We start from the raw sequence: 12,280 nt of genomic DNA, 5'->3' as shown, positions 1-12,280 counted from the left end.
GTCTGCAGCCAGTGGAAAAAAAAAACAGAGTTGATACAACAATCATTTGAGATCTTGAGAAATCCTTACCTTAGAAATTTTTTTTTTAAATTTTAAAATGCAAAAAAGAAAAGTTACATTTATTCAACAATGAAGCTGCATATTTGAAAAGAAGGAGAGAGAGCAGGAAATGCAAGTGTCAAAGCACCATGACATACTCTGAGATGCAGTGCAGGAACTGCAAGCTTTATGGGAAACATTTAAAACAATTCAACTTTGCATTTAAAGAAAGGGAGAGAATGGAACAGAAAATTAGACAAGTGCCACTCCATTGAAGTATCCCCTTGCCTCTTGCACTTTAACCTAAACTTTTCCTGGTTCTAAACTGAGCCAGACTCTAGGACAGCATCACTTCTCCTAGGGGAGGGAAATAAAGCATGCAAAAAGCCACTCTAAATGAGAAGGGGTAAAGGGATGAGTATTTATATAGCTCCAAACTGAGACTTCTCTTGTATGCATTCCCATCCTTGCTCTTTAAATGGGGACCAGCAGACTCCTTGTTAAAGGACTGGGTGTGAGAGTACAGCAACTTAAATCAGCTGTCCCTGAGCACCAGACACACTGGAAAACCTCTCTGGAGGATATGCTCACAGTTTGGACACAGGAAAAAACAAAGCAGCATTGCATAGTTTCTAAGCCCTCTATGTCCTTGTCCTCTGAAAGAAGCCCACAAGCAGAGGATGCTGCTTTCCAAACCCGCAGATCTCTGTGACAAGGAAAAGACAAGTCTACCCACGTCTCCCTAACACCAGAAACTTCTTGAGAAAACTAGGCCAATGAAAGTCTAGCACACAATGCCAAAACTCAACAACAGCCTCTACAGCCAGTTTTGCTGAGCATAGGCACAGGCTGCCACACACACCCCTGCCTCTGGAATGAGGCAGCAGCAGCAGCTCCAAGCCATACTCCTTATATATTTTTCCAACCCAAGGGACTATTAAAAGAAACAAAACAAAGAACAATTCCTGTGAACCGATTTCAAGCTTCAGCTGTTTTGCTTCAATCTCATCCACAAGTCAGCTTGCATTCTGCTGTTGCACACACAAGTCAGTCTGTCCCTTTCACCTGCGCTCTCCCAAGGGCCCTGCTATCTCCAGGAGGACAATACTGAGAACAATTCAGAAGCAGGTGTCAATTTTCTCAAGTTTATCTGCAAGTAAAGACCTTCTGTAACTTTCATCTTTAGCAGGTTTACCTCTACATTTAGTATTTTGGAAAGGTTTTCGACACAATTTTGTGGCACACTATTCTACATCAACATGATTCTTACTGTTTACCTAGCACAGCACCAAAATATATTATTTTTGAAAGAGAACCAGAGAGATGTCTCTGATCTCACAGGGAATACTCAGAACATGACTACTTAAAAGCTCTAATGGGAAACAACAGTAGCACTACTCAGACCTGGGGTCCCTAAATGGATGCTGCAGCTATATAGCCAACTGTGTAGTAGTAGCCCCTGAGATCCTAGCAAATCTCAAAATGGTTCCCAAACACTTTAAAAACATTTTTTATTTACTTCATACTCTATCTACCTCGCATTTAGTCAGTCATTTACAGAACTGCAACAAACTCCAACTGAAAAGGATATCTCCACATCAGGAACATGACTTTACATCTGCACTAGCACTTAAGACAGCAACACTCACCTGAAAGGAATCAAACAGTAATGGTAAAAGCAGAGTTACCAGTATAAACACAGCACAGGTAGAGAGCACCTCTCACAAACCTAACAAGCAGAGCTGTGCTGCAAGAAGCTCAGCAGGGAAATAGGAGAACACAAAGAAATGGAGAATGAAAGGCTGCCGAGAGGAGAGATGCTTTACAAGCACCTTTGTAATGCATTAGATCTTAAGGCTACACATTTTCAATTGACTGTACAGCTTGCTGAAAAATGCTACAGTATTGGAATCATTGGTTACACACTGCACGTTCTAACAGTCTACATAAGCCTTTCTAATAAAAACTAATCAATTATCCCTAGTGAAAAAGGCAGGGTGATTCAACATGAAATTAGTATTTTCAATTAGAATACAATTTTATATTCACACCAAACATATGCTACATTTCACACTGTACTTCTGTAATAAATTTGCAGTTTAAAACTTAAACGGGTCAGTAATAATCATGCACGTGTTATAAAATATTGAAGAGTGTGCCCTTCAGCTCCAATAGCATATTGACACTAGAATGCAAGATGGTATTAGCTTCTGGAAAAGGAAACAAAATAGAGTCTGACTTGCCAGCCATGCATGCTAGAAGAGAGTAGGCTCTACCCTTTAACAGCTCAGCTTGTCCAAACTTACTGTTTTCCTGCACCCTGGCCACGAAGCCTGTGAGAGGTATCTGTGGAGTCAACTGAGGCATAGGGGGAGGGGGTGGAGCAATAGAAACTGGTAGCAACACACACACCATATCGGGAAAGTCAAATGGACAAAGGAAAAAAAAAGGGAACAAACAAAAGCAGCCGTCAGTAACAAGGACCACAAAACAAAGTATGTATAGAACAACAAGAACACACGCACACAAGAACCTTCTTCAAGCTTGTGTTTCCAACAAGGCTGAATTCGTGGTTAGCCAATGGAGGATCAAAAGCAAAGCATGCCCATGTTCAGCCAGGTAACAGCCGAGCGCAGGCTGCGTGTCTGGAAGCTCACAGGGTGCGTGTGAAAGCTCTTGCTCTGTCACACATTTTGTGTGCCTCACCTGGGGAGCACATAAAATTGAGCTTTTGTTTTGCTGCTAAATAAGGATTACTCAATTTAGCAGTTATCTTTCCAAAGTGAGCTACTAGAAGTAGAGGTGATGTTTCGCAGGATTCTGGACTTCCTCTCTAATATCAAAGCGGAGCACTGCATCAAGTGCAGCAAAGCAGCACTGACACAGAGCAAAGACAACTTCTGCAAGGGGCACTATGTTTCAGCATCAATATTTCACATTGACACAGAGAGCACCTCCCACCACTGTGCTCTGCTGGGACAGGGACAGCTAGCTAGCTTACTGCATTTTTATTTTTCTCAAAAAAAGGGACCTTGTTGCTTGCTGGTAGAGAAAAATAGATAGCTCTCGAGCAGAGTGGAGCTTTACTAAGCCTTCTGTGGTGAGAGGGCACCCAGCAACCTAAAAGGTTGGTGAAGGCTTCAACAGCTCCGAGCGGCTACAGCAGCGTGCAGAGCTCCTCAGGAAGCCCTTGCAAGATCATCTTCTGTGAGGTATGTGCCTGTCTGGAGAGTAATGAGACATGTGAGCACACCGTGCTCAGAGACACTGGCCTGACAGCCCCACGTTCAACTCTTCCCTGCACAGGTAGGGAAGAGGAATGGGAGCAGAAGGGCAAGCCACTCAAACTATCAGCTCTGGTAGGACATCTCCCTTAAGTGCAGGGAATGAAAAGCATAAAACAAAACCCCACCCAGAAACTCAACAAAACATCAACTCATTTGTTTATACAGTGTCCCTTCTCAGTGGAATTTATCTTGCACTGGAGCAGCAAAATTCCTGTGAAAGTGGGAATTCAGCAGGGTAATAATCCAGTTGGAACCAAATTTGAAAGAGGTTCTGTTCTTCCAAGTAAGCAACAGTTTTAAATAAAGCTTTAACTAAGATTAATGTTTGATGAATTAACATGAAGCATTTAGTTCATTACAAAACCAATAATCAAATAAACTGTATGGAATAAATGATCAATAAAAGTGGGAGAACAAACAGTGTCTCACAAAATTGAAGTAAACATCTAAGAAAAACCAGAGCATTGGTTAGCATGAAAAGTAAAATCTTAAGGAAACACGGGACCTGGGTTTAATGTCAAGACAGTAGCACTAAAAACATAATCACCAGTTACAGAAACAGAGGAAAACAGTTTTAAGTAGCAAAATACACCCATCAAAATACTGTTTAAAAAATGCTGACCATCAGTATTTTGAAAACACCAGAGAGGCTAGATTAAGAAACAGCACCTGCATTTGAGCAAAAAATTGCTTTGGACAAATGTAAACATTCAGAAACAGTGGTGTGCACAGCATTTAAGACAACTGAACTATTCCCAGAAGTAAAATCCTGTTTATTTAAAGGAACACAACTGTTCAAGCAGGAGGGAGTTTCTGTTGTTATGGTGAATTAATTTGGAGGAATAAGAATGTGGAGGAAAGTGAAATGCTAGTATGGGTGATCAAGAGTAGGAGGAAAATCAGGTTTGGAAAAAAGGAAAAGATAGATCCTGCGTCTGCATATAAAAATGCTTTCTGACAAATCTAATACTTCTAAACTACTCAGAAAACTCTTCACTTCAGTGTCTCAAGTATTTTAAAAGCATTCTTTTCTTAAGAGAAGTACACAACAGCAAACACTGGTCTAAAGAGATCTTGAACCCAAATATCAACATCTCTTTTCAGAAGAAATATTCCTCTGAAGTTTTAAAGACTTGGCATTCTGAACACTACCAAGAAAAAAAAAAAAAAAGATACAACTACCATTCCTCATTGTGTACTTGATCAAAATTTATGGAAATGGCAAGGAAGATGTTTCCTGACAGAGCTTCCTACCAGCAGGCATGATCCGTATTTTGCAGATCTTTCTGCAGTGAACCTTGTTTGCCCTTCTGGGGTAGGAAGGCAGGAGGCTACTGACTAAAACCTGCTCATGTGCCCATGGCATCCATCCCTTCCCTCATTTATCTTCTTCTGTACTCCTACTAGTGTGGAAGCACAGGGAAGTTGTCTGCTAGAAGAGAGAGACTGAGCTCTTTAACAGTCAAGCTTAAAGACAAGAACAAAGGACAAATTTGGAATCAGGAAAGGATTTAAAGAAGACACAGAGACAGGGAGGAACTGTGTGACAGGAACATGAGCATTTTGCTCAGATAGTATTCTTTTGCCACTATCCAAATAGTGGGGGGTGTACTACAATCACATTAGATCTCCCACAAAAAAACCTGGGTTTAGTTCATGTTCTCCAAGCACACCTGAAATGCCAAGTATGATGTGCCTGTAATTAGACAGACAATTCTAATAATTTCTTGTCATGAGTAACAGCAAACAAGTCGGGGGGAAAACAGTATAATTGCATACAGTGCAATCATGTGCAATTTCAATATAGTTCTTGTTTGTTTTTCCTTCTATTTCAGGAAAGAAAGTAGTAATCTCATTGATACTTTTCATAAATGAATTAAAATGCCATGCATGCTTTTACAATCATTTTGCTCAAAACAGTTTGTGATTTCAGAGCTCAGCAGCTTACTTGAATTTTGAGAATAAAGAGGCCCGCCATTAACATGAGGTTGAGCAGAGAATGGGGCAGTCACAGAAGGATTCCGTCTGTATCCACCAGAAGATGCTGAAGAAGTGGTAGAGTTGTGTCGTGAGATTTGCCTGGTCATTGTGCCATACTGGGAACCAGGAGCTGAACCAGGAGCAGCTGAAAAGCATTAGCCAGAGGAACCAAGGAAAAGACTTAAGCAGAGCATTACTTTGGAGAGAATGCAGAAAACAGAAAAAGTCCAGAATGTGGAAAATACTTGATTACAGTTCTCCAATTACTTAAGATCAGTAACAGATTAACAGAAAAAACAAACACCCCCATTACAATCAATAATGAGAAAAAACACACAGAACATAAACCAACACTCATATAAAGGGCATTGAGAAATGCTGAGAGTACTTTGAGAGACTGGACTGGACTGGAAAATTGAATCCAACTCTTCCAACTCTTAAGTGTATCTCAATTATACTACATGCAACAATACCCTTTATTAAAAAGCACACAGAAAAAAAAATTCCACATTCTGCTCAAAACAAATTATTTCAATTGCAAAGCTGAACATGCCTCCAATCTAATATAAAACAACACTCTAACAAAACAGTGAAACAAATGTCGTGAGCTTCAGACACTTGGCACGTTTATCAATCATATTTGCTGGTTGTGCCTTTATATTGATGGAATTTATACTAACAAATCAGAATCACCAATTCCAGCTGACAAAGATGTCATTCATTCTTCATGATAAACACCCGTATTTACCTTCCACCTACTGGCTGCACAAATTCCAAGGTTAACAAAACAGTTTAAGTTCTTTCAGATTAACCTCTGACAGAAGATCACACCTTGCAAACTAATGAATCTCACATATTGTAGTCACAGGAATTAGCGCAGTTCTTAAATGCAAAAACTAGTTTGCAATAAAATGTTTTTTGCTTTTATATACATATATCATATAATCGTATAAGACACAAACAGCAAGCAGACAGAAGTTTGCAGTCCTGTAATGCTATCCAAAGTCACTTTCACTTAACATTTCAGTAAGGGAGAGTGCAAAGGGTTATGTGGGTCAAAGCCTCCAAAGCTAGTTTCATAACTCAATCAATTATTCTTGTCATCAGCCTGTGACAGGAAAGGGTGGGGTACTTTTCCTATTTTGAAAAGTACTACTTTTAGATCCCACCCTAACTGCCGTATGTAATGCTTGAAGCAATTTCTCAAGAACTGCTAGCTCATATCCTCAAGTCTTCCAGTCTGACACCTGCCTGCAGCATTATGGAATCAAAGCCAAGCTACTGTGACAGACACTTGTGCTTTCCAGTCACTTTAGGCCCACAGAAGAGAACACACACATCACTCTACACATAAACTACCATTTCTAAGCTAGAGTGCAACTGCTGTGACTTAGCTTCTGCTGCAGGAGTTACACAGCCTAATACCAAGGTTCAAGCGGATTCTGAGATCTTATAGATCAAATTAATTGGATCTTAGCTCAGTTGGGAGCAAATTTCAAGCAACTAGCAGCCTTTTTTCCATACCTAGTGCATTTAGCTTCAGAGGCTTTAACCACAGGAAATTAGTGGAGATTAGATTTGTTGAAAAAAAACCCAAAAAAATCCCAGAACTGATTTTTGTAAAAAAATCACATAGGTCCCACTACAGGAGAAAAAACACCCTCACTGAGTTCATTAGGAAGAGATGATTATTGATTATGCAGGATGTCTGCAATCACTTCAGCATTGACAAGTCTCACCTATCAGACTGCCCATCGGGAGAGGTGGAGGCAGTGGTGGTGCTGGCGGGGCTCCAGAAGGAACAGAAATGTGTGCTAATAAAATAGTTTATATTCCTAATTAGGCCATATTATTAAAAGTTAAAAAAAAAGAAAGTACAGGCACTTGATAGGCTTCCCAAATAAATATGAAAATTCAACTTCAGTTAACTAATACAAATTCAGACCCTGATCCTATCCAGGGTTCTGTACATGCCAATCTTTATTCTCATTGTCTTTTATGGGATGCCAGATGATAGTAAGATTTCATGCCTATTTGTACCGCTGCAAGACCAGAAAAGGTCCAGGAAAAGGAAAGCCTACATGTATATAAGGAAGTGAAGACATGTCATCCAAGAAACAGAGAAATCTCTGCAATAGCAAAATTACACTACACCAAAACTCCACTATTTTCTTATGTCTTACGGGCTTGCAAAACACAAAGTAAGTGACTGGGCTGGTTTATTACTAAGATGATAATAGTAAAGAAGGACCCTTCTCAATCTCACCATTTACCATTCTTAAACAGAAGGGAGTGTGCCTCCAACACTGCGAGAACCCTCATGGTTCTTTCCCCACAGATGGCAAAGTTAGCAGAGTATTTCAGAAGCCAATATTTCCCATTAAACATATACATAGCTGCTGCTGCTCTCAGGGCATCCAGAAATGCCAAATTGTAGACACATTTTAAATTACAGTTAGACTTTAAAAGGATACATTCGGCTTTTATTCCCCTTGTACAAGACCCTTGATTGTCTTGTAAAAACATGGACCAGCAAAGGTATTTTAACCATCTGTTATTCAGTTACTGACTGTCCTGTAACTACTTTTGGTAAAGAATTAAAACTTTAGATATCACTCAGCACTCGTAAGGGATTTCCTGAGTAGGACTGTACTTCAGGACAGTTTCTACCCCATCATGTTTAGTCAAAGTCCCTCTGCAAACACAAGGAAGTAGCGAGCAGCCTGAAGGCAGCAGGGAGGAGTCCCACATACCTGGCCCGATGGTTGGCGGGGAAGGCGTAGGCACGGCAATGGGAATGCCAATACTGCTGCTGCCACTGTTCTCTCGGCTGCCACTCCCCCCACTACTGCCACTGCAGAAGAAAAACACAAGTGTTAGCACAAAAACATATCAATAGTCACACTTCTTGTGTGTGCTCTTCTAGCCTAACTCAATTACAGACTGTTGAAAAACTCCCTGTTAAATGCCTCTGTCTTTACCTACAATTGCATACAGATAATCAAGTCTGGATGCATTACGTTCCTAATAAATAGAATTAGTTAAGCTGATAAACATCACTATGAATAAAACGTGCAATTAAACTCTTCAAGAAATAAAAAGGTAATCAACCATGCAAGTTCTAGGCAATGGGGTAACAACTGCAGGAGTAGTTCAGGGGCGTTGTAATAATTGGAACTAGTATGCTGGGGCTGAAAGACTTCATGGCTAAACTCTAAATAATTATTTAGGATTAATTATGCTGTCAGCTGAAGGAACATTTTCTCTACTCAGAGCAGTAATTTAGATTTTCAACTGAGAATGGACATGATAAACCACCTGGGGTAGTGTGTGGGGTATAGTGTGCTTAATTTTCTGTGTATCTAACACTCCCCATTACCCATGCACACACCTTTTATATGTAAGTTTGTTTCTAAGATGATCAGAAAGCTAACAGTACAGTCAGCTCAAAATTTGTCTAACAAATGTAATATGATATGCAAATCAGAGGCCAGCAATACAAAACATAGTAAACTATTGGATAACATTTCTAGACATGCCTTCAGAGACTGCAACATTTATTTTCTTAGAGGGAAATGAAAAATAATAAAAATTGAGGTAGAATCTATCCTTATTCTTACATAAGAGCACTCCTAAGTTTAATTCTTGAATTTATATGCATTAAAGCAATAATGTAAAGGAAACTAGGCACATAAGACATTTTGAAGCCAAAACGTCACTTTGGTTCATCCATGTTAATTAAGAGTACTAAGTTAAGTTCTAGTTTATTTACCACTCCTGGATAGCTATAAATCAGTCAAGAGTCAAGTGCAAATCATTCAAATGCATCTCTTTAGAAAATAATATTATAAAAAAAGAGAATCAGTGATCTGAAATGGAAGCCATGATAATTCCTTCAAAATTAGTGTTCTGTCTGCTGAAGACCTTGATCTTGTCACCATGGTTGCAGCTGAATTTCTAACTGCAGCCTACATAAAAGAAGATCTTGTGAGATAAGAGTAAGGAGCATTCACAGTAGCCAGCTAAACAGACTAACGAGATCCTCATGCAGCGACATTTAGAAGTTATTTAAGTCTGACAGTATTTCATATCACCAACTGTGTCTAAAACACTCCTTCAGTCCCTGTTAGTGACCTATCAGGTTTAACTGCCTACTGGGATGTTTTAAAATAAGAAAAATATTAAGAAAGAAGGTCTCTAAAATACAAGCTAACTTAACTACACTGAATTCCTTAATCTGTTTTTCCCTGCAATTTGAAGCCTGTGATAAAAATCAAATTGGAAAAAAATGAATTCACACAAGAGACTCAGAGAAACACTTAGCCTTGCAATTCAAGAAGGAAATAACAGTTTTAAAAAGTTACAGTCAGAATATTGAATATGAATGCACTTTTTTATGTTAGGAAAGTCAGCAATGCAGTAAAGCTCTGTTGATGCAGTGGTAGAATAACTGGCCTTTTTGCCTTTCAAAAAAAGCCTAGAGGTACAAAGCTTCAAGGCTTTTCTGTGACTTTAGTAAGCAGGAGAGAGTTACTGTGGGAAAACAGCCTACCTGTGTGTTCGTGGCCTCTGGTTCAAGGAGGCTGTCCTGCCTGGACTGTGTTGACTGCCCAGCCTGGCAGGGCTGGTCATGTAATCATTGGGGACTGTTGGCGGTTTGACTGGCTCCAGGGTTTTGTAAGGAGTATTTCGTCTGGTCAAGGAAAAAAAGATTTGAAGACAGAAAGATAAAGAAACAGAAGATTAAAGGATAAATAAGTGAAGTTTTAAATCCATTTGTTTTCTAAATTTTTCATGAAAGATCACTGCAGTGACCCAGTATATTAAATTAAATATTAAATTTCCAGCGGGCAAGGTAGACAGGTCGCAGTCAACAGCCCTAAGAACTCTTACATAGACAGCTCCATACAAGTTGGCTTACCTGTCAGCACATGACAAATTTCCGTTGTACCTATCTCTTCTTCCCTCCCCTCCTTCCCTTCCCATCAGAATCCTTTCCAAAAGTATTCCTGGCTAAAAGTATTCATCTCATTAAGACATCAGCAAGGCTGAATCAAGATTCACAGAACAAGTGACATTTGCAATCATCAGTGCTTCTCTTAGGAGCACTGCTTCACACAGTAATCAAGCAACCTCATCTCACATAAGCAGATCTGAAAGTGCCTCATAGATGAGCTTCATTGTCTCCATTTTGTGGCCCAAGAAAGTGAAGCCCAGAGAACTCCAACTGAGCAGGCTGCATCAAGTCAGAAATATAACACAGATCTTTTGAGACGTATTTACCAGACCCATTACTGCCATAAGAACAGTGCATAACAGAGCTCTTCAGTTCTCAGCAGTAACTGACAGATCCATTGCAAAACACAGAATTTTACAATGCACCAGAGCTAAGCAAACCCAAAAATATTGAACTACTGGCACTTAATAATTTGTTCAACTACTGGCTATAACCAAGTTAAACAGCTTCCAGGTATTTTAAGAAACTTATTGACTTTCTCTCTACAGTATGAAAAGCAACAGTACTAAACTTACTTTTCAAGGTTATTTCAGTTGGAAGAACATTAACAGTCTTCCCTGCTTATCACTTTTATTTTGTAGTCTTTAGATCTCTATTGCTTACAACCAAAATACAAAATTTCTTCTTTTTTCAACAACTGATCTCTTTTGGCAGATCTATAGGTGGCGACACCCTGCATATTAAAATTATCTAGAGTTCTTCATACAGACAAGCTAATTTAAAAACACCACAGTATCTGGAAACAGTTACAGTATTTAGGCTTTTTTCTTTAAGAGGTTTTAATAATACATCGTTATAGACGGAAGACAAAGAATTACTATAGATGGATGATTGCTCAGAGCTCCCCAGCTCACTGTCCCCCAGTGTGTAAGAGTGATGCTGGGAGCCCTTGCCACCAGGGAGAGCTACAGGGAGCTCAGAGCCTTGCTTTGCTCCAGGACCCTCAAGGAATGACTTCAACTACTCCCACCACATCCAGTTCCAGCAATTCACTTATTCTTCCATGGTACTTCAAACCAGAGCACCCAATGATTTCCACAATGTCTCTCTGGTCCTTGGAAGAGACCTCTGCTTACTTCAGCCCCTTTCACTTTTCACTCTGCTGATTTCCATGCAGGACTCCCTTTAGATAGTCCTGCCCTGGAGGGACAAGCTGCACAACAGGCAGCACCTACTTAAAGGCCCATGTTACACACTAAGCTTATTCTGGTTTTACATACTTCTACTCTGTTTTCTGGATCAAAGGGAGAAGAGTAGCATCCTTGTGGTTTCTAGCGATTTTTTCTGCATAAATTAGGGTAAATCATGCCTGTGATATTTCATGCTTTGGCAGTATGGCTGCTCAAGAACTTCCTGAACAAGAAGGGCAGATAGAAATCTCTCTTACAAACCCACATTATTCCTCCCCCTCAGCCAACTGCTGCCACTTGTCAAGCTCATCTGGAAATGACATTCAGCTGATTAATCCTTATCAGGCATCAGCCAAGGCAACCAAACAGCTCTGGCTTGTTCAGGGGGGAGTACTGAGAGAGACAGCTCACCAGTACATCAATGCTTCTGTTTCACTAGCAAGCGTCCAAGAGGACATGAAAGTGCTACCCAGGTTCCCAGGGCTGATAAACAACTCTCTCAGCTGGGATAAGAGACACAATTGGAATACTGATTTCATGCCCTTGAGCAACGGGAATTTTCAGAAAACATGCTGAGGAAACCTCTAGGTTAATTTCTCTGTGGAATATGCAGCAAATGCTACCACCAGGGCATCAAATAGGGATTAAATAAATCACTAAGTCCTCAACAAAAGGAGTTGCTGCTTCTAATTTTCCTTGACCATTGCTCCTGATCTCCACCCTGCTCCATGTCAGTACTCCTCATTTTTCCAGCTTCCTGCCTCTCTGAGACAACATACCTGAAGCCACTACAACCATGCCAGCCAGATTTATAGTGCCTCAGTCCC

General features: G+C 40.0%; 1 protein-coding gene across 15 annotated transcripts in view; it reads right to left on the bottom strand.

Moving 5' to 3' along the window:
* Window positions 1–12,280, bottom strand: part of ABI1 (abl interactor 1) — a 76,406-nt gene that overhangs the window by 4,612 nt on the left and 59,514 nt on the right. For 2 of the 15 annotated variants that reach the window (XM_021543053.4, XM_021543047.3), the window contains 5 exons: window positions 9,859–9,999; window positions 8,060–8,160; window positions 7,046–7,120; window positions 5,275–5,451; window positions 2,346–2,432 (listed from right to left, as the gene is read on the bottom strand). In XM_021543053.4, coding sequence (XP_021398728.1) covers window positions 2,346–2,432; window positions 5,275–5,451; window positions 7,046–7,120; window positions 8,060–8,160; window positions 9,859–9,999 — 581 coding nt within the window. The remainder of the gene's footprint in view (window positions 1–2,345; window positions 2,433–5,274; window positions 5,452–7,045; window positions 7,121–8,059; window positions 8,161–9,858; window positions 10,000–12,280) is intronic. The other 13 variants (XM_085565202.1, XM_021543049.3, XM_085565223.1 and 10 more) reach the window with 7 other exon arrangements.

This window comes from Lonchura striata, chromosome 2 (genome assembly GCF_050655825.1).
Source record: "Lonchura striata isolate lonStrDom1 chromosome 2, ASM5065582v1, whole genome shotgun sequence".
Taxonomy (NCBI): domain Eukaryota; kingdom Metazoa; phylum Chordata; class Aves; order Passeriformes; family Estrildidae; genus Lonchura; species Lonchura striata.
This window is presented reverse-complemented; position numbering and strand designations above follow the sequence as displayed.